This window comes from Pteropus alecto, unplaced genomic scaffold (genome assembly GCF_000325575.1).
Source record: "Pteropus alecto unplaced genomic scaffold, ASM32557v1 scaffold88, whole genome shotgun sequence".
Taxonomy (NCBI): domain Eukaryota; kingdom Metazoa; phylum Chordata; class Mammalia; order Chiroptera; family Pteropodidae; genus Pteropus; species Pteropus alecto.
In genome coordinates this window covers 2,998,114-3,021,950 of record NW_006494611.1, presented here as the reverse complement: position 1 = coordinate 3,021,950, position 23,837 = coordinate 2,998,114, and the positions used below count along the sequence as shown (strand labels likewise).

Sequence of the window (23,837 nt, the reverse complement as noted above, 5' to 3'; positions counted from 1 at the left end):
AAAAGTGGTGTGCAAATCATCTCAGCATTATCAAAGATGCAGGGACTTGGAGCTGAGAGGGAACCTGGGAATTTCAGCCCCTGGAGTTCACAGAAATTTTCAGAAAACCTACGGACTTCTTCCAGAATGAGGAGAGAAGATGCAAATAAACTTCAGCTGACCCATTATGTAGATGAAATGAAAGACAGCTAAAGCGAGCTCTATAGAAATACATGTCCCTTGGTACAGTTGGGGAGCCACCGATTCTACTGGCAGGAACCTGCTCTGTAAGATGAATAAATATATTTGGAAGTCTGGAGAGGCAGAAAGAAGGGAGGAGAAGCCTGTCATAAATATGAAGAAAGGATCCCAAATTGAAATCCCCACTAGTGAAGCTGCCGCAATTCCACGATGGATTATATGGTCAGAAATGCTGTTATCAGGGATTGAAAAGCTTCAAAAAGCATAGAAAGGTTTTCCAGTATTGCATACATGTCGAGCTGTAGTTTAAAGATATCACTAAACAACTTCTATCTAGAGAAGCAGTGTTCTTAAGCGTAGAAAATAGGCCCTGGGGACTGGAGGGCAAGTGGTTAAGCTAGAGAAAAGGAGCAAGGGAAGGAACAGAGAGCAGGAAGGGCCTGGCAGACCCATCTTAGAGCCAAGGACTCCAGATGTTGGAAGACAAAAGATGCCTCATTCTTCAACAGCTGGAACCAGACCAGCTCCAGCTTATCTTCCCAGGGGAGAGGCCCACCGTGGAGATCTAATTCAGGCAGACTTTCAGGGATCCTGTTGGCAAGCACACCTCTGCACCTACTGACCAAAGACAAAAAGGTGAACAGGTGAGAAGAGTAAGTGAGATGCAGAGAGGACAGGCTTCCAGCTAGCCTTCTGGGGAGCGAATTTGCACAGGTCGTCCTGTTTACCTTACCTTTGGTGACCCAGTGGACAATGTGCGGTTTTCTTTACACATATGTGTTCTTGCCCAGCTCAGCAGAAATCTGGCCACACAGACATATGACTCACACCAGCAGATTTCTCATGTATATTTCAGACTTACAAGAATGTCAGCTTCATTATAAAGGAACTTCATTCTCAGATATTATAATCGAGATGTCATTCCATTGTGCTATTTCCATGGAAGAAAAAATAATATTTATTCTTTTTTTTTACTGATCACAAAAGTAATAAAAGTTCATTGGAAGACAGCCGGAAACTCAGAAATGTAGGAAGAAGAAAACTAAAATCCCTCACAAGCTGACGATTTATTCATTCAACAAACACATACTGCGTTCATACCTTTTCAATGCCTATTCTGCTCTGGGCACCAAGATGAACAGAACTGGAAGAGCACTTTTCCTTGTGCTGCTTACATGCTAGTGGATAAGCAGACAAGAGATAATTCAATAAGCATAAAATTTCAGGTCATCATAAGTAGCATGAAGAAGAATAAACAGACAGGGAGACTAATTAGGAGCAATTTCATATTTGGAGTCAGATGACATTCTGCCCAAAAAGAAGCATAGTGAACTTCTGAGTTTTATCCTTCTAATTTTTAATCATATATTAACATTTTTATTATCAGTTTCAAGTTTTCAGATAAAATTTTTTTAAAAATAAACATTTTCTCTGTCTGACTTATTTAACTTAGCATAATAGCCTCTAGATTCATCCATGTTATCACAAATGGCAAGATTTTTTTTTATGGTTTAGTAATATTCCATTGTATATTTAAATACCACTTCTTCTTTATCCAATCATCTATCAATGGACTTGACAAATATCATATGATTTCACTCATATGTAGGATCAAAAAAAACAAACAAAAGCAGACTCATAGAAACAGATCAAACTAATGGTTGCTAGTAAGAAAGGGGTGGGTAGATGAGCGAAAAGGGTGACAGGGAATATAGTCAACAATATTGTGAAACTGTGTATGGTGATAGAAGTTTACTAGACTTAGTGTAGTGATCACATTGTAAGGTAGTTAAATGTTGAATCACTATATTGTACACATGAAACTAATATAATATTGCTTGTCAACTATCCTTAAATTTAATAAATAAACCTATTTTCTTTTAAAAGTGATATTGTAGAAAACCTGGAACGTATGAAAAAGTAAAGAGAAGACAAATCTCCCACAATCGTAGTACCATGGAATAACCCTTCTAAGTGTATTAGCACATTTCCCTCTTTCTTTGTCGATCACTAAACTCACATAGTATTTACACTCTTGAACCCTGCTTTTCTTCTCTTAACTCTCACAAACATTATCCCATGATGATCAGAATTTTGAGAGAAAAAAATAACAGATACCACATTTCCCTTCTATGTGGGAAAAGGCCTTCAGCGAAACCCAGGTGCCCTGCTCCCCTGGCTGGCCACCTAGATGCCACCATGTCTAGGATGGCCCTGGGCCCTCCATCCAACGTGTTATTGAGAGAACAGGACCCATGCAATACATCCCAGACACCCACAAGTCAAGTCTCAGGCCAATGAGCCACCTTGCATCAGACTCAAGGAGATCTGAAGTCACTGGCAGGGTTAAGGAAGTATTTGTTTCAGAAGTGAGGTGAGGGCAGTACAAACCCCCAGGGATATCAGGCAGGAATCAGAGAAAGGAAACATCTGCAGGAGGAATGTCTGTCCCTAGAGCCAGAATTGACAGCCTGTCTATCCCAGAGATTGGAGCAGCCCCAGACTTCCCCTTAAAGCTCCTACTAGAGATGTCATTGTCTCAGAAAGCCCCAAAGACCTTGACCATCCTCTCATAGGAAGAACTTCAGAAGTTATAGGCTGTTGCTATTCTCCCCCTCTCCTGCAGCCTCACTGTCCTACTATTTCCCTCTGGGTCTGGATCTGGCTCCCCGCCTCTTACTTCTTTGTCTTAGCAGAGCGTCATTCTAGACCTGCGACCACTCACATCCACTCCCAACCCTACCCAATCATGTCATTAGAGAGTTGTATAAGCAAAGTGTTGCTCTTCAAAAATCTTCCAGTATATCTACTAAACCCTACAAAGGGTTTGGTTATCTGTGAAGGATGAATGTGGCTGGTCAAAAGCATAAGGAACCATCTCAGGATCTATGCTCACGTCCTGCCTATTTTATCACAATCTAAATGGTCCAGTACTTCAAGCAACTTTACTCATGCTCTTACAAAGTCCTGCTACTTTCTAGCTGTGCATTGGTAAGCAAGTTACTTGCCCTTTCTGAGTCTCTGTTTCCAGGGACTAGTAGAAATTGGTCCTAGCATTTTCCAATTCTAAAGTTGCCTAAAATCGGAGCTCAGGGTCATCAACAAAGAGCTGTGGGAGCACAAACGAGGCAACAAGAAATCCTGCTCTCAGAAGCCACCAGCAGCCTCAATGTTGCTCTCAGGGCTGATCCTATCACCTCTCACACTCTTTACCCTTCCTCTCTCCTCTGCCCTTCTCCGAGTCTCCTGCTATCTCTCTGGATACTCTTTCTATCGGCTCCTCATTTTATTCCAATCTCTGAAGTGTAAGTAATTTTCTAAATTCCATCCCTGGCTGGCTTTTCCCCTCTCTGTGCACAAGCTCTCTCTGAGTATCTTTTACTCTTCTATGCTTCAAGTTTTATTTTACTCAAAAAACTCCCAAATCTACATGGCTACCCTTAAGCTCTGTCTCTCTAAACTTGAGATTCACAGATGGTAGACTATAAATAAGATACAATTCTAACGAATAAGAAAAGATTTTTTTTTCAATATGCAGCTCAAAATTATGAAGAGGTATCTTGGTGGATCAGAATCTGTGGAGAATTCCTAAAGATAAAATGCTGATGAAATGATGATGAGATTGGACTGAAGAAAGAAAATAGTCCCAAAATGTGGCTGGGAGAGCACCATGCCAGAGGAAGGACTGCCTGAGAGCTGGACAGAACCAGAAAAATTCAAAAGAGAACCACCAACAGGATCAGTATTTGGTCTTTATAAACCAGGCCCACTCACATAAATACAAAACACCCAGCCAGTTAGAGGCAACTGGAACATCTCCCTCCAGGCAACACAGTGAATATGGGACTGGCTCAGAGAGAAAAGGCAGAGTTCCTTGCATACCATAAACTGAAGCACCTATACCACAAGACCAGCCTCTACCATACCCTATTCCCAACTGCCCACCTTTCCCCTTCCCCACTCTCACTCCCATCCTACTCCTTCCCCAATAAAGTTAAACAAATGAACACTAGAGAGTCTAACTTGAGTCTAACATGGCAGACTTCTCAACTACAACAATGAGCACTGTCAACAATCAGCAAACTTTTGAGTAAAGCCAATACCATGAACAAAGTAGAGCAGACAATCAAAAAGAACTTAGAAAGGCAAAGTATAATTATAGCAAGATTTGAACATAATCCAAATCCTGAAAGGAATAAGTGAGAGTCTGGCATCCAAGAAACAAGAATAGGTATACTGTGATGAAAAGAACCAAGGAGAACTTTTAAAAATAAAAAATACAATAATAGAAATAAGAAATTAAGCAGATGAGCTATAACAAAATAATTAGTTTATAAAGATTGCTAAGCTGGAAAATTGAGCCGAGGGGTTCTTCTGGAATTCAGCACAAGAGAAGGAAAATATGAATTAATGGTTTTAAGGGATATGGGAAGTGAGTCTTAGATGACAACATAGAAAGACCCCAAACTTACCTCCTCCCATGGACACACCAAATATACACCTATATAGAGAGCAATTACTCCTGGAGAACAACTGAGGGCTGAGGGAACAGCTCCTGCACAAGAAATGAGAGACCACATACAGAAGACTAGGAGAGGTGGAGAGGCAGTAACTGAGAAAATTCTATGCTTTTGGGGTGACCTACATTAGGGAGGGATAACCCTGAGGCGTCTACACAGGCAGGTTCACTTGTTCTGGGGCATAGCAATAAAACATCTAATTAAAGGGCACCTAGACTATACATGAAAAAAATCCATTTACTAACCCAAAGGAGCCTGCCAAACAGGCAAGGAACTGTGGGAACTTTCTAGAATCTGCAAGAACTCTCTGGGATTGGAGGTACTGGTGAGCATCATTGTTTATAACTCTCCTCCACCTAGATAGCAGGGGCAAGAGCTCAGTCCAAGCACTCTAGCCACCTCCAAAGCACTCCCTGGGCCACTCCAGCCAGTGCTCACTGCAGTCCCAGCCAGCTGGTCCCCCAGGATGTCCCTCAGGCTTCAACCACCTCAGCCAGTGTTCACTGCAACTGTGACCGGCCAGCCACTTGGTTGCCCCAGATGCCACATTTGCCAGCTTTGGCTCCAACCAGCCTGCCAAAACCACCCAACACACAGTCTACACAGACATTGCTCCTATACAAGGCCACTTCTTCAAGATCAAGAGAGACAGCTGTTTACATAATTTATAAAAACAAACATAAAAAGTCAGACAAAATGAGAAGACAGAGAAATATGTTACAGATGAAAAGTTTTTAAACAATTAAAAAAAAACAGGAAAAACAACTCTAATGAAATGGAAATAAATAATTTGCCTGATAAAGAACTCAAAGTGAAGGTCAGAGGAAGCTTACTGAACTTGAGAGAAGAATAGAGGAACTCAATGAAAAATTCAGCAAAGAGTTAAAATAGATAGTAAAGAACCAATCTGAGTAAAATATATAATAAAGAACTAATCTGAGCTGATGAATACAATAATTGATATGAAAAATACACTAGAGGGAATCAACAACAAATTAGATAATACATAAGAATGGATTAGCGACCTGAAAGACAAAATAGTGGGAATCACCCAATCAGAACAGGAAAAAAAAAATACTTTAAAAAACAAGGATAATTTAAGGGACCTCTGGGACAACATCAAGTATACTAACATTTGCATTATAGAAATCTCAGAAGGAGAAGAAAGAGAGAAAGGGGTAGGAAAATTATTTGAAGAAATAATGGCTCAAAACTTTCCTAACCTAGGGAAGGAAAACAGACATCCAGGTCCAGAAAGTATAGAGAGTTCAAAATAAGATTAATCCAAAGAGACCCACACCATGACGTATTGTAATTAAAATGGCAAAAATTAAAAATAAAGAAAGAATCTTGAAGGCAGTAAAAGAAAATACCTAGTCACATACAAGGGAAACTCCATAAAGCTGATTTCTGAAACTCCTGTCAGCTGATTTCTCAGCAGAAAATTTACAGGCCAGAAAGGAGTAACAGGATATATTTAAAGTGCCGAAAGAAAGAAAGCTACAACCTAAAATACTCTGCCTGGTACATCATTCAGAATTGAAAGGGAGATAGTTTCCTAGACAAGCAAAAACTAAAGAAGTTTATCACCAGTAAACCAGCTTTAGAAGAAATATTAAAGGTCTTTCTTTAAGTAAAAAATAGAGGCAATAACCAGAAATTGAAAAATATGTGAAAGAAAAAAATCCCACAGGTAAAGGCAAATATATAGTAAAGGCAGTAGATAAGCCAATTAAAAGCTAATATGAAGGTTAAAAGGCAAAAGCAGCAGAATCAAATATAAATACAATGAGTAGTTAGGGGATATGCAAAACAAAAAGATCTGAAATATAACATGAAAAACATAAGGTTTGGAGGGGGAATAAAAATATAACATTTTTAAAATATGTTCAAAATTAAATGCCATATATACATGAACCACATGGTAACCAAAATCTGCAAAAATACACAAAAAATAAAAATAAAGAGAAAGGAACCCAAACAGCACCAAAGAAAATTAGCAAACTACTAGGGAAGAAACCAAGAAAAGAAGAAAGAAATAGTAAAGAACTACAAAAAAAAAAACCAGAAAACAATTAACAAAATGACAATAAGTACATACCTATCAATAATTCCTGTTTTTTTTTTTAATTATAAAGGGACTAAATGCTCCAATCAAAAGACACATGCGGCTGAATGGATAAAAAGAAAAAGATTCATCTATATGCTGCCTACAAGAGACTCATTTCAGATCAAAAAACGCATATGCAGACTGAAAGCGAGGGGATGAAAAAGAGATAGTTTGTGCAAATAGAAACAAACAAAAAAGCTGGGGTAGCAATACTTATAGCAGACAAAATAGACTTTAAAACAAAGACTGTAAAAAATACAAAGAAGGGCATTACATAATGATAAAGGTGTCTACCCAAGAAGTGGATATAACTTTTATAAATATTTACATGCCCAACATTACATTTTGGTAGCAATACTTATAGCAGACAAAATAGACTTTAAAACAAAGACTGTAAAAAATACAAAGAAGGGCATTACATAATGATAAAGGTGTCTACCCAAGAAGTGGATATAACTTTTATAAATATTTACATGCCCAACATAGGAACATGTAATATATTAAGCAAAGTTGACAGACATAAAGGGGAAAATTGACAGCAATACAATAATAGTACTGTCAATACAGCAATACAGCAACACATCAATACATTGACTTACATCAATGAACAGATCATCCAGACAGAAAATTAATAAGGAATATTGGCCTTAAATGACACATTAGAGCAGATGGAATTAAAAGATATTTACAGAATATTTTCATTCAAAAACTGCAGAATACACATCCTTGTCAAGAGCACATGGAACATTCTCCAAGATAGATCACATGTTAGGCCAAAAAACAAGTCTCAATAAATTCAGGAAGACTGAAATCATATCAAATATCTTTTCCAACTACAATGATATGAAACTAGAAATCAATTACAAGAAGAAAACTGGAAAAAACAAAGACATGTGGAGACTAAACAACATACTACTAAACAACCAATGGGTCAAAGAAAAAAATAAAGAGGAGATCAAAAACTACCTTGAGACAAATGAAAATGAAAACTCAACTCTCCAAAATCTGTGAGATGCAGCAAAAGCAGTTTTGAAAGGGAAGTTCTTATGAATATAAGTCTATCTCAAAAACAAGAAAAATTCCAAATAAATAATTTACTTTACACCTAAAGGAACTAGAAAAAGAAGGACAAACAAAACCCAAAGTCAGAAATAATAAAGATCAGAGCAGAAATAACTGGAATAGAGACTTTAAAAAAAAAAAGTTAAAAAGATCAATAAAACCAATAACTGATTCTTTGAAATGATAAACAAAATTGATAAATTTTTAGCCAGACTTATCAAGGAAAAAAAAAAACAAAACAGAGAAAGCCAAAATAAATATAAGCAGAAATGAAAGAGGAGAAATTACAATTGACACCTCAGAAATACAAAGAATCATAAAAGAATATTACAAACAGGTTTTTCACTAATAAATTGGACAACCTAGAAGAAGTGGATAAATTTCTAGAAACATACAACCTTCCAAGACTGAACCAGGAAGAAACAGAAAATCTGAATAGACTGATTCAGTAATGAAATTGAATCAAAAATCAAAAATCTCCCAACAAACAAAAGTTCAAGGCTAGATGGCTTCACAGGTAAATTTTATCAAACATTTAAAGAATTAATTCTGATCCTTCTCAAACTATTCCAAAAAATTCAAGTGGAAGGAATGCTTCCAAACTCATTCTATAAAGTCAGCATTACCCTAATACTAAAACAAGACAAAGATATGAACGAACGAATGAACGAACGAACGAACGAACAAATGAAAGAAAGAAGGAAAATTAGAGGCCAATGTTCTTGATGAACATAAATGCCAAAATTCTCAAAAAAATTTAAGGAAGCCAAATTTAACAATACATTAAAATGATTGTATACCATGATCAAGTGGACTTTATTCCACGGATGCAAAGATGGTTCAATATCTGTAAATCAATCAATGTGATACCCCACATTAACAAAACTAAGGATAAAAATCATTTGATCATCTCAATAGATGCAGAAAAAAGCATTTGGTAAATGACTTTGACATTCATTTATGATAAAACTCTCAACAAAGTGGGTATAGAAGGAACATGCCTCAATATAATAAAGACTATATATGACAAACCCATAGCTAACATCATACTCAATGGTGAAAAGCTGAAATCTTTCCTTTTAAAATAAGGCTGTCCATTCTCATCACTCTATTCAACACGGTATTGGAAGTCCTAGTCACAGCAATCAGACAAGAAAAAGAAATAAAAGGCATCCAAATTGGAAAGGAAGAAGTCACTATTTGCAAATGACATACTACACATAGAAAACCCTAAAGACTTTACCAAAAAAACTATTAGAACTAATAAATGAATTCAGTAAAGTTTCAGAATACAAAATTAATATTTAGATATCTATTGCATTTCTATACAGTAATAATGACTTATCAGAAAGAGAAATTAAGAAAACAAATACTTACTATTGCATCAAAAATAATAATAAAATATCTAGAATAAATTTAACCAAGGAGGTAAAAGACTTGTTCTCTGAAAACTATAAGACACTGATGAAAGAAATGAAAGACTACACAAATGAATGGAAGGATATGAAGGACCAATATTGTTAAAATCCCCATACTACCCAAAGCAATCTACACATCTAATGCAATCTCTAGCAAAATACCAATGGCATTTATGAAGAACTAGAATAATATGTGGAACCACAAAAGACCCCAAATTACCAAAGCAATCTTGAGAAAGAGGAACAAAGTTGGAGGTATCATGCTCCCTGATTTCAAACTATACTACAAAGCTATAATAATCAAAACAATATAGTACTAGCACAAAAACAGACACGCAAATCAGTGGAGCAGAATACAGAGCCCAGAAATAAACCCATGTTTATATGGTCAGTTAATCCACAACTAGAGAGGCAAGTACATACAATGGGGGAAATGACAGTCTTTTCAATAAATGATGTTGGGAAAACTGGATAGATACATGCGAAAAATAAATCTGAACTACCTTTTTGCACCATGGACAAAAACAAACTCAAAATGGATTAAAGACTTAAATGTGAGAACTAAAACCATAAAATTCCTAGAAGAAAACATAGACAGTAAACTCTCTGACATAGGGCTTAACAATATTTTTTTTGTATATATCTCCTCAGCCAAGGGCAACAAAAGCAAAAATAAACAAGTGAGACTACATCAAACCAAAAAACTTTTGCACAGTGAAGGAAACCATCCACAAAATGAAAAGACAACTTGGGAGACGATATTGGCAATAACATATTCAATAAGAGGTTAATATCTATATACCTAAGTGTAGATATAGATATAGATACATAGATATATAACTCATAGAACTTGACATTAAAAAAATAATCTAATTAAAGAATGGACAGAGGACTTGAAAAGAGATTTCTCCAAAGACGACATACGAAAAGATGCTCAACGACACTAATCATCAGGGAAATGCAAATTAAAAAATCACAATGAGATATTATCTTACACCTGTCAGATGACTATCGCCAATAAATCAGCAAACAGTGAGTATTGGTGAGAATGTAAAGAAAAGGGAACCTTCGTGCACTGTCGGTGTGAGTGTAAACTAGTGCAGCCATTATGGAAAACAGTATGGAGTATCCTCAAAAAAAAAAAAAAATGCAAATAGAATCACCATTGACCCAGCTGTTCAACTTCTGGGAATGTATCTGAAGACAACAAAAGCACTAATTTGAAAAGATAAATGCACCTCTATGTTCATTGCAGCATTACAATAGCCAAGATATGAAAGCAAGATATGTAAGGGACCTAAATGCCCATCAACAGACGATTGGATAAAGAAGTGAGGGTTCATATATACAATGGAATATTACTCAGCCATTAAAAAAATTAAAATCTTGCCATTTGCAAAAATGTGGATGGACATAGAGAGTATTATGCTAAGTGAAATAAGTCAGACAGAGAAAGATAAATACCATATGATTTCCCTTGTACATGGAATCTTAAAAAAAAAAAAAGATGAACAAATGAAAGAAAACAGAAACAAACTCATAATTACAGACAAAAAACCGATAGTTGTCAGAGGGGAGGAGTATGGGGGAATGGGTGAAAAGGTGAAGGGGAATAAAAGGTACAAACTTCCAGGTATAAAATAAATAAGTCACAGGGATGCAATCTGCAGCACAAGGAATATAGTCAATAATATCATAATAACTTTGTACGATGACAGACAGTTACCAGACTTATCATGGTGATCGTATTGTAAAGTATATAAATGTAGGATCACTATGTTGTACACCTGAAACTGATATAATATTGTACATCAACTATATTTTATTTTTAAAATTAATTAAAAACTAATTAAATATTTACAAAAGTTAAGAGAGATAAAACTGTAAAGTTCCAATTTTCCTCTAATAGGTGTTTCAGAAAAAGAAAATAAAACAGGAAATTTTTAAAGAAATGCTGAAACTACAAAATAGAACATAAAATAATATAATACTGTGTTCCCACTGTTCAGTACTGACAATTTATAATATTTTACCAGATGTGCTTTAAGTAATATTTTAAAAAAGAAAACAAAAAAACAGAAATAAAGCTAATGGTCTTTCTGACCTTATCTCCTTTTCTTTCCTTTTTTCTTAGGTCAGCAACCACCATCATGAATTTGTGTATATCTTCCCAGTAATATGATGTGGATTATATAATATATATGATGCTTTTTACATGCAGCTTTAAATTTTACTTAAGTAATAACATACTATACCTAGAGTTCTGCAACTCACTATTTTCACTCAACAGTATGTTTTATCTTTCTCCACATTTATGGAGAGAGGGCCAGTTAATTTCGCTGGGCCATCGTAGAATATTTAATTGTATTATTGACTATACCATATTTTTATATAATACTTTATAGATGGACTTAGCAATAATTTCAAATTTTTACCATCATGAAACACTGAAGCAATGTAATAATATGTACCTTATGCACATGGGTGAAGGTTTTTCCAAGTGTATATCCAGAAGTAGAATTGCAGGGTGATAGAATATGAACATTTCCAATTTTACTAGATTCTGTCAAATTGTTCTTCAGTTTATACTTCAACAGGCAGTTTATAGCTGTCCCCATTTTCCCTTAACCACACCAAGACAATATTTTCATACTTTAATTTTTCTAGTGTGATGGTGAGAAATTATTCCTCATTACAATTTTTCTTTGCATAGTCCCAATTTCTGGTAAATTTAATCATCCTTTCAGAGTCTAATAGCCATTTGAGATTCTTTTTCTGTAAACTGTCTCTTTGAATCCTTTTCTCTTTTTAATTAAGCTATAACTGACATATAACATTATGTTAGTTTCAGGTATATAACATAATGATTCAATATATTGGAAAATGATCACCACATTAAGTCTAGATAACATTCATCACCACACATAGTTATAAATTGTTTTTTCAAACGATGAAAATTTTTAAGATCTACTCTCTTAGCAAATTTCCAATATACGATACAGTATTATTAACTGTAATCACCATGCTGTACATTATATACCCATAACATAATTATTTTATAACTAGAACTTTTTACCTTTTGACCCCCTTCATCCATTTCATCCACCCCTCCACCCCCAAATCCTTTTTCAATTGCATTTACAGTCTTTTTTATACAAAAGTTTTAAATTTTTATATAGTCAAATTTATCAATCTGATGGAAGATATATTTTTAAAGGATAGATGAGTATATCTCAAACCTGAAAAACTCAATCCTCAGAATTGAGAGGATATACTGAGTGTTTAGCAGGATGAGTATAATAAATGCCCGTTTAGACACAGTGTAGTGAAACTTCAGAATATGATTGTTTGAGTGTTTTAGGTATTGCATTGGAGGGCAGGGGTCTTGTTACTTGTGCTAGCTTTTGCAGTGAGACCACAAGAAAAGGAAGAAGCTCTCTGGGTACTGGGAGAAATTGGCAAGGAAGTGAGAAGTTCTTGTGCATTCACTGGTCTCAAACTGTCAATTGTGGCTGCTTCACAAGTCACTAGAGACCTTGAAATATTCCTGCAAATAGAATTTTGGAGACCCGTTAGGGGGCATGGATGGAAGAAGTCTGTTGTTACTGTTATTTGGCTTTGTTTAACACAATTGTACTGGAAGTACAATTTATAGTTCACAAAGCATTGTGTACATATCATGATGAACCATCTGAAATTGCCATTTTTGTAGAGTTGGCTATTTCTTAGGGTTCAATCTAATACATGATGTTATTTTGTGAGGTACACATTATCATTATCAACTTTTTAACAGGCGAGCATCCAGTGTGGCAGGGAGCTTTAGTCTGTCAATGGGGCCCTTAGGCGGCTAAATGGCAGAGGTTAATCTGCCTGCTCCATCTCCCAGCCTGACTCTTGGGGCAATACTGCCCGCATCTGAGAAATGAGAAAAATACTTTATGCCTATAGGAAGATTGTGCCTATTATGGAGGCAATCTGTCTTCTAGGGAGATTAGACTCAAGATAATTAGTGGCAAGGATGGCTTTTGCCAAGGGAACTTGGCCTGGACATTCAGACAGACACCATGCTTCAGGCATAACATGAGCTGGAGAAAAGTACGTCAGGGTAAGTCAAGCATGGACTGTAAATCAGAGATGATAAGGTGAGTGGGGGAGAAAAAATAATTGTTGTATGTGTCCCAGCTGTTAACTGCTATGCTCAGAGCCCTAAATGACTGGCTTACTGTTTTTTTGCACAGACAGACAGTATTCCAGGAAGGAACACTCTCCAGACTGGATGACAACTCCAGCAGGCTAGAGATTTTTCTGCTCATTCTTAGAATAGTGTCTGTGGTCTCTTTGGGTTGCAAACACAGTCTCAATTCAGAAATTAAAATGCTAATGTGAGGTATTCATCAAAAGACTGAACTTATTTTTCCCATAAATCCTGTCTTCCCCCAACCTGAGCCTGCCCAGCTGGAAGCCCACAGTGGGGATAGTGTAGAGGGGCTGGCTTCTTCTCTCTTTTTCCACTCAGCCTCCACAGCCAATTACCATGGCTACGACTACTGCTGCCCTGTGGGAGCAGTCGGGGAAGGGGTAGCAACAGCTGTAAGTTGACTTCAAGCTTTCTTGCCAGACAGATGTTAAATTCTGCCTCTTTCTCATGGAGTGCTTTAGTGCCCTCTCCACAGATTCCCCACTGAGCCTCTTTCTCCCAAAGTTCTCTCTAACCTGTGGATGTATCTCAAGTCCAATCTCATTTCAGGCAGTCATCTAAGACCCCTTTCTCAGTTCCTGGGCATTCAGCTCCAGACTTTAGCTAGGAGAGTTCCCCAACACAAGACCCAATACATGGAGTCCTTGCAGGCTCTCTACTGTGAGGCCCACATTTGTCCAGCAGAAACTCGTGTGCTTCTCATACCCTAAAAAAAAATCTGGAAGTACAGGCTGGTCCCAGCATAGTGGCAGCAGCCCAACCAAAGCAGCTAGTGGGCCCTCTTCTCACCTTCCAAATATCCAAGGTGGGACCAGAGCCCAGGCTACCACACCCCAGCTGTAGGGGTCACACATTATGTTCTTGGAGTAGTCCCACTGCCCCTCCCACTCCCCTGCCTACACACACACACTCACCCTTACTATGTTTGAGGTAAGAGAGCAGGAACTCACCCTGTCCCCAAGATGGGACTCCAGCACAGCTCTGTTCAAGAAAATCATCCTCACAAAATCTTCCTATCTCCTGTTTTTACTTTTTCAGAGTATCAAAATGGTCAAGGGGTTTCAAAGTCTTGAGACAGATTTTGGCATTTCCTTAGAAAATCTTCGTGAGTGACTTGGCACCTCAATTTGGATTTTTACATCTATGATACATAATGGTGCCTGGTGGAAATTTTAATTTTAAGCCCTTGTTAACATTTATATGCATTAACTCTTTTTATGTTCATAAGTATAGATAACATTTTCCATCTTAAAGGTGAGGAAAACTTATCTTGAAGGCTCAAAGAGGTAAAGCCAAGGTCACCCAAGCAGTCAGCGATAGAGCTGGGATTCCAACCAGGTGTGTCTAGCGTCATCTGGGAGGTGCGTGCTCACTGGCCCCAAACCTGAAGAAAGAATTTGGAGACACAGAGGGAAGTGCTTCCTTTATTTAGAGCCCAGGCCCCAGGGTACCACAAGAGTCTCCAGGCTACTGCAGAGCTGATGTAAGTCAGCTCCTGCGGCTTGGTCCTGCCTAAACCCTCACAGGACACATTGTGGGACCTAGTTTCAGAGAAAGGACTTGGGTTGTGGGAGAGACCAATAATTCTACTGATCTGGCAACAACTCCATCTCAATGAGACTTTCAGCTCGAAGGAGGATGCCAGGAGGACTGACTCACCTAGTCTAACATCCAAGCCAAACACTGTGAGGAAAGAGCTCAGCTCAGCCAAGACTGGAACTGCAGGAGGATGAGGAGTCTGGGCTGGGATCCCAGCCATGCCTTTGCCTTGGTGTTTTCTCAGTGTTTTGGGGCCTCTTTTTCTCCATGAATACTGTGTGCTTGGGAACAAGGCAGGCTGGGGCTTCAACAGGTGGTCCAGAACCATCACAGGAAGATATTAAGAAGGGAGAGATGGAGGAACTGACTTAGCTGGTCCTTACAGGAGGGGGAGGATATGACACTGGCCAGCTCCCAAGGTAGGCTTAGTTTGGTCTCCACTGAGGTCTAATCTGGTGGGCATTTCCACGACAGAGGGTTAGTTAATAAGCCATAGTCTATCCACAATGTAGTGGCCACCGAACAACATGATGTAGAACATTTAATTACATGGAAAGATACTTACAATATATTATTAGGTGAAGAATGTGTAAAGCAGGATCCTATCTTTATAAAATCAGTGTTCTTGCTTGAACACGTGCTTCTGGAGGACAAATCTAAAAGGAGCCGTCCAAATGCTTGGCTCCATCAGTTGCTGTGGGTCCTGGGATCATACCTGTCAAATAAGTTCCTATTTATCCTCAGGCTGACCCGAAAGTGTGGAGGCAGGATAGGGCCCAGCCTCTTCCACTTCCTAGAGTCAGAGCACCTCACCTCAAGCTCTCCTACATCCTCTCTCAGGTATCTGTTGCCCAGTCCTCCACGCCCTTCAAATTAAAGGGAGTTGTCACACTCCATAGCATTTTCCCAGATGACTAGGTCACTCATTGTGTATCCATCTGTTGAATGCTCCCTTCATGATTCCAGGAAGCCTCGTCCCATTCCACCCCCAATTTCTGATAAGGCTACATCTCTGAGGCCAGAATGTATTCTTAGCACTTCCTCAGTGAAGAACGAATACACACACACACACACACACACACACACACACACACACACACACACTTGTTTAATCTAGGGTAATCTACCTTGAAACAAACGCGCATATAAATATTGTTTTGGTTTTGTTTTTACATGCAATCAGCTCATAATAGGTATATTACTCTGCCAGGAATGAGCTAAATTCATACTTAGGTCTGAAACATTTCTCCAAAAAAACAGTCTGCAGAGATGCACCCCTCCAGCCCAACTGCAAAGATGATCTTTCAATATGTTGTGCAAGACAGCCTGATTTCTTCAGGTCACAGAGCCTCAGACCTCTGTAATCCTGAGGCTCTTTGCAGGACTCACATAACTAAAGAGTTAGAGGGAGATTTCTCAAGGCAAGGGAGCAAGGTCAAACAGCTATCTCCTATACACTGAGAACTGTTCTGTCTGTATCTCCAAAATGACAGAATTTAGATTCTGCTGGGTTTGTTTATTTTGACTCTCATTCTCTTGATCAGAACGAAAGACTGACTTCCGCATTATGTAGTTATGCCTATATACATGCTTAGAGCAAATTCTGGAAGGAAACACAACAAAATGTTAAAAGTAGTTACAGCAATGGCTTGGAATTAAAATATTCTTATTTTCTTTTATTGTTACCTGTATTTTCTACAGTAAATATATTCCTTCTCAACTTTGCCAAAGAAGTCGAAGCCATTGGCCTAAAATGCCTCAAATTCCTGTTGCCTCCTCTCCACTCCTTCCCTAAGTCCACATCCATCATAGCGACCACATCCATCCTTCCCTCCAAAATCAGAGACTGAAACAAACTCTCCTTCCATATCCTTATTACCTTACACTGTTTTCTTATTATATCTAATATGTAATATATTACAGAGTTCTTGTCAGCAGTCATACTCCTGATAGATAAAAAGAGCTTGATAAATGGTAATGATAATAATACTTTGCCTCTCAGTACCTCAGTTTCCTCATCTGTAAAATGAGATAATTATAGTACCTGCTTCATACGATTATTGTAAGGATTAAATGAGTTAATTTTATGTGAAGCACTTAGAAGAGCACCTGGTACATAGTAGATGCTCTATAAGTGTTTGCTAGTATTAGTATTACTAGTACTAATTACTGTTGCTAGTTAGTATTAGTACATTCCTCCATTTCTACCAAAACCTTGATTCATCAATTATCTTCCCCTCTCTCCCATATTTTAAACCTCTCTCTTCAGACTTCTTCACTTAGTTTATTTAGAGTCAACTGTCTTCCAACCCCTAAATCCACCTTTGATTTTACTAATCTCTCTCTCTCCCTTCTCCAGTCCAGGCATCTGAAAGAAATGGGTTTCAAGATTTACTCTTCCACATGTACTCACATTCAGCTCATCATTGCTCATGAGATAATGCAATCTGCTGCCCCTCTCAGCTCTCCAGTGAAACTCCTCCAGCAAAGACCACAAATGGCTTTCGTTTACACAATTCAAAAGACACCATTCAGATCTTATCTTTTTGGACCTTTCTTCCTCATCTGACCCCACCCTCTTTCCTAAAACATTTTTCCTTGCCTCTCCTGTCCTCTTCCTTCTCTGGACTTGTCTCTACCTCCTTGCCTGGATTCTTTCTCTCAGTTTGGCCCTTATGTGTTGATGCTCCCCAAGGTCTGTCTGCAGCCGTCTGCCCTCCTCATTATGTCTTCTCTCCCTAGAGAAACTTATGCACTACCAGGCTACTTACCCTTTTTCTCCTATAATGACCAAATCTACACTTCTAACCCTGGCCTCGCTCCTAAGCTGTAGACCCATATATCCTAGTACAAGCTGAATATTTACACCTGGAGGTCTCACAGCACTGTCTAAATTTAAACTCATTGTCTTCTTAAATTTATGTGTTTAAATCTTCAGTGTTCCCTACCTAAACAGGCAAAATGTCAGGTGGTGACTCCACCATCATCATCCCCCAAGTGAAAAGCTCAGGAAATATTTTAGACTTCTTCCTCTAGCCATCCCTCAAGTACAGTAGAGCTCATTTCCCTAGCTTTTCTCACGTCCATCCACTTCTCTCCATAGGAGGCCATGTTAGATGCAGACAGTGAAAGCATTGCCTCAATCTCTCTATCCAGTCCTCTTCCTAACTTCCTCCTTTTGCATTCCTCCCTTGCTCCATTTACTCATTCAGTCAGTCAGTCAGTCAACCAACAGACATGGGTTGAACATCTCCAATATGCTAGGCCCTTGGATTATAGAAAGGAAAAAGACGATGCCCCTGAGGGAGCTTGGGATTTAGTGGGAAAGGGCCACCAAGAAGCCCAGTGTCATGAAATATACACACACAGGGAGCTCGGGAGTCCTTCTGTCTGAACTGACAGTTACGCAGATCTGGATTATAATGATTTTTACTATAATATTTCAAGCAAACAAAGAAGTGAAGACACTAACATATCTTATATCTAAATATCCAACACTCAGCTCTATGGAATTCTGATATTTATCCTTTCCCTGCATACTATAAAATATATATGTAACTATATATAACATTCATGTTTTCAAACTTCATGTAAAATTTATCACACTCTTTATGTCATTTTGCAAAGTGACTTTTTTCCTCAACATTGTGTTTTTGAGAGTTATCTGTGTTTATATATGGGGTATTCTCACTGCTCTTTAGTATTCCATTTATTTATTCATGCTCCTGTTGATGAATATGTAGATGATTTCCAGTTTTTTCCAATATGAACAATATTGTAATGAATTTTTGTACACGCCCTATATGTGTCTCCTTGAGCACAGGTGAGGATTTTCCTAGAAGTCAATTGTAAAGTTGAAGGACATGTACATCTGACATTTATTAGATAATGCCAAATTGTTCTTCAAAGTGATTGTGCTAATTTATTCTCCTAGAAGCAGCTTATGAGAATTTCTGTTTATCAGCAGATGTACTACATCCTTGTAAATATTCAGTAGTATCCTTTTTTAATTATTGCCAATCTGATATCACAAAGTGCGAAATGATATCACAAATAGTTTAAATTTTTATTTTCTTAATTATTAGTGAGGTTGCCCATTTGAATTTCTTTTTGAGTAGCAAATACCTTCCCTTAGTCTGAGTCTTGTCTTCAAGTTTGCTTAAGATGTCTTTATTAAACAAAAGTTTTTCTGTAAATGTCATTCATTCCTTTTATGACTTATTTTTGTGTCCTGTTTAAGAAATCATTACTCGCTCAAAGTTCATAAAGATTTCTCCGTATTTCTTCTAAAAGTTTTAAAGATCAGTATTTTAGTTATTTATTTTGGAGTAAGGATTTAGGTACATAATTGGATATTTTACCACATGGATAACAAATTTTCCAAGCATCACTCACTTTTAAAAGTCATTTATTTCCCCCACTGATTTGGAACACCAACTGTTCTATATCTTCTCCATATGTGCGTGGGTCTCTTCCTGGGCTCTCTGTTCTGCACCATCACCCCACTCTCTAATTACTATTCCTTTATAATACCATTAAATATTTTATCTTGCAGGTTAAGCCTCCCTTCCATCCCACTTCCTTGCGTTCTTCTCTAAAATTATCTAGCTTTTCATCTCCTATCAGAATTTTAAGTTCAGTTTGTCAAGTTCTATCCAAAACAAAACTTCATTGAGAATTTTTTATTTAACATTCAATTGAATTTCTAGATTATTTGGGAAAAATTGGCATATTTAGGATATTGAATCTTTTGATCCATGAACATATGTCTCTTCATTTATTTTCAGGTCTTCTTTTGTATTCTTCCCACAATGTTTTGCAATTTTCTCTTTAAAAATCCTTCTATCTTCTGCTAGATTTATCGGTGGGTGCCTCATACTTTATTGTGTCATTATGAATGAGATTTTTGTTTTTCCTATCACATTTGCTAATTGGTCATGATTGATAAGTAGGAAGACTAATAATTTTTCTATGTTGACCTTGTGTCCAATAATATTGTTGAATGAATTTAATACTCTTAATAGTTTATCTGTAAATTTTTTTGAATTATCAATGTAGACAATTACAGTCTGCACAAAAATAACACTTGCATTTCTTCCTTCGCAAATTTTATACCTCTTCTTTTTTTTCCATAAGCTGTTTTATAGGCTTGGTTCTCCAGTTTGAAAAGAAATGGTGATAGTAGGCATCTACCTTATCTTTCTCCTGAATTCAAAAGAAATGTTTCTGAAATTTTGCCTTGTGAATATGCTTGCTGTTGACTATCGGTAGATAAATTTATCATGTTCAGAAAGTTTTCTTCTATTCCCAATTTGGTAAGTTTTATTATGAATGGATGTAAAATTTTACTAAATGCTTTCTCTGCATCTGTTAAGATAATCATATATTTTCTCTTTTAAATTTTTAACATAGTGAATCACATTAACAAATTTTCTTAAATTAAACTTCTTATATTCTGGGATAAACTCTAATTATACACTACTAGATTCATTTTGCTAGAATTTTATTCATAACTATGCATCTAAGTTCTTAAGTGAGTGTATCAGTTCTTGATTGCAATAACAACAATTATCCCAAACAGGCTGATTAAAACAATAATAAACATTTATTATCTCTCAGTTTCTGCGGGTCAGGAATATAGGAGCAACTTAACCAGGTGGTTCTGTCTTGAGCCTTCTCATGAAGTTGCAATCAAGACATTGACCAGTGCTGTAGTCATCTGAAGGCTTGACTATGACTGGAGGATCCACTACTAAGGTGACTCGCTCCCATGACTGGTAAATTGATGCTAGCTGTTAGCAAAAGGCTCAGTTCTTCATCAGGTGGACCTATCGATAGGGATGCTTGAGTGTGCTCATGACATGGTAGCTGGCTTCCTCTAGAGTGAACTATCCAAAAGTGTAAGGCAAAGAAGCCTTAGAGTCTTTTATGAATAAGCCCCTAAAGTCATACAGTATCCCACTGGACACACGGACAAGCTATAATTCACTGTGGGAGAGTACTACACAAGGATGTGAGTACTAGGAGATGAGAGTCATTGGGGACCATTTTGGCTACCAGTAAGATTGGTTTATGGTTTTATTTTTTTGAACTGACCTTGTTTGGTTAGTATCAAGAATATACCAGCCTTGAAACCTAATTTCTCTGTCTAAATTATATTAGCAGTTCTTTGAAGTTTCAGTAAAACTTTCCTGTAAACTCATGTCCATTTTTTACTTTTTTTTTATTTTAAAGGTTTTTATTAAAATATAGCTAACATACAATATTATATTAGTTTCAGGTGTATGCCATAGTTATTCAACATCTATATACCTAAAGAAGTAATCACCATAAGTCCAGCAACCATCTGACACTGTGAATGCTATCACAATATTATTGACTATATTCCCTATGCTGTACATTACATCCCCATGACTTAATTTGTTTTATACGTGGAAATTTGAATCTCTTATTCTCCTTTACCTTTTCCTCTTTTTTTAAAGTTTTCAATTACAATTGACATTCAATATTATTTTATATTAGTTTCAGATGTACAACATAGTGGTTAGACATTTATATAATATATGAAGTGATCACCCTGACTAATCTAGTATCCACCTGGCACTATAGATAGTTATTACCATATTATTGACTATATTCCCTATGCTGTACTTTACATCCCCATGACTATTTCATAACTACCAATTTGTACTTCCAAATTCCTTCACCTTTTTCACCCCACCCCCTCAAACTCCCTCCTACCTGGCAACTATCAGCTTGTTCCTTGTGTCTGTGAGTCTGTTTCTGTTTTAAAACTCATGTCTTTTGAAGAGAGAGAGGTTTGATTAATTATACAATTATTTATCGGTTAATTCAAACTTTTTATTTTGTCTTAGGTCAAGTTTGATTACTCATATTTTTTAGAAAAGTATCTATTTCTTATTTTCCATTTCTTTGTCATGTTGTTCTATTGTTCTCTTACAATTTTTAAATTTTTAAATTTTTAAATTTCTACTCTGTTTCTAGTTTTGCCTATTTTTTTGTTTCTAATAATGTTTATCTGTGACTTTTTTATTTTTTCCTTGTGGAGTCTTGCTAGAAGTTTGTTTATTTTGTTAGTTTTCTTTTTCAATGAACTCCCTTTTGGTTTTAGTTTATTTTCCTAGTTTATTTCACTAAATTCCATTATTTTTACTGTTCTCCTTCCCCTACTTTCATTGGGTTTATTCTATTATACTTTTTCTAGTTCCTTGTATCAAGTCCTTAATTAATTTTAAATCTGTCTTGTCTGTAATAAATGCCTTAAAAACTATAATTATTTTTGATTCATACTACAAGTTTTGGTATATAGTAAATTTGTTCTCATTTAGTTCTAAATATTTGGTAATTACCATCATGACATCTTTTTTAACTCATTCATTTCAGAGTGACTTCTAATAGTTCTAAACGTGTGGGAAATTTAAGGTTATTTTTATTGTTAATTTTTAACACACTTGCTTTGTGATCAAAGAACATAACTTGCATGATGTTGACTGACATCTCTTTCACTTGATATGCAGCTAATATTTCAAAATTGTTCCATTCATATTTTAAATATATATGTTCTAAATTTATTGAGCATATTCGACTAAGCTGCATCAGCAGCTGGTTCCAGCAGAGGCACCTGGGACACCTTGGGAAGTGCAGCACTGTGTCTGGCTGCAGGGGGCAGTGCTGGGATTTCATGGGCTTGGAACCCAATCACTCACCACATTCTCTCAAGGGGGTGTTGCCCTGAGACCAGGGCAACTTGGTCACAGAGGAGATGTGCCCACCTCCCTAGAGAATACAAGGTATTTTTCACTACCCCGCAGAGCTCTGAGAAGTCAGAGCAGTGCAAGAGATAATAAAACACTTGTGTTCCAGCACCACCTACTGGAAAACAAAACAAAAACAAAACCTGCTAAAGAGATATTCCTCTTAAATTAAAAAAAAGAAAAAAAAAAGAAAAAGAAAAAGGAAGAAAAGAAAAGCAGATTTCATTCCCATAAATGCCAAGGTAGAGAAATAATCTATCAAATAACATGAACAACCAAGGTAACAAGGTAGCTCAGAAATAAAATGAAAAGTCTCCAGAAAATAAACTTAAAGATGGAAATATGTGCTCTAAATGACAAAGAATTCAAGATTGCAGTTATGAAAAAAACTCAGTGGGATGCAGGAGAACTCAGATAGGCAGTTTAATGAACTCAGAAATAAAATCAATGAACAAAAGAATACTTTACCAAAGAGGTCAAAACTTAAAAAAAAAAAAGAACCAAATAGAAATTCTGGAGCTGAAGAACTCAATAAAAAAGATGAAGAATGAACCAATAAGTTTAAGAAATAGAGCTGACCAGATGGAGGAAAAAATTAGTGTTATCAAAGATAGAAATCTAAAATCAATGCAGATAGAAGAAGAGAGAGACTTGAGAATAAAAAAAAAAAATGAAAGAACTCTATGAGAACTGACTCCATCAGAACGAGCAATAAAAGGATAATGGGTATACCAGAAGGAGAAGAGCAGGGAAAGAAAACAGAGAGCCTATTCAAACAAATAGTTGACAAGAACTTCCCAAATCTGTGGAAAATGGAAAGAACTGGATACTCAAATCCAAGAAGCAAACAGAACACCTAATTATCATAATCCAAAAAGGTCTTCTCCAAGACACATTATATTGAGATTTTCAAAAAATTAATGACAAAGAAAGAATTCTCAAGGCAGCCAGAGAAAAAAAGACAGTAACCTATAAAGGAAATCCCATTAGATTATCATGGGATTTTTCAGCAGAAACTACAAGCTAGGAAAGAGT

At 36.8% G+C, this 23,837-nt stretch overlaps 1 protein-coding gene across 1 annotated transcript; it reads right to left on the bottom strand.

The window, feature by feature from the left end:
• Positions 1 to 13,834: 13,834 nt before the first annotated feature.
• LINC02054 (long intergenic non-protein coding RNA 2054) lies at positions 13,835 to 15,556 on the bottom strand. Its single transcript, XM_025042314.1, is given in 4 exon segments — positions 13,835 to 13,845; positions 15,148 to 15,315; positions 15,318 to 15,354; positions 15,356 to 15,556. Coding segments are annotated over 4 exon segments (417 nt in total).
• Positions 15,557 to 23,837: the final 8,281 nt, after the last annotated feature.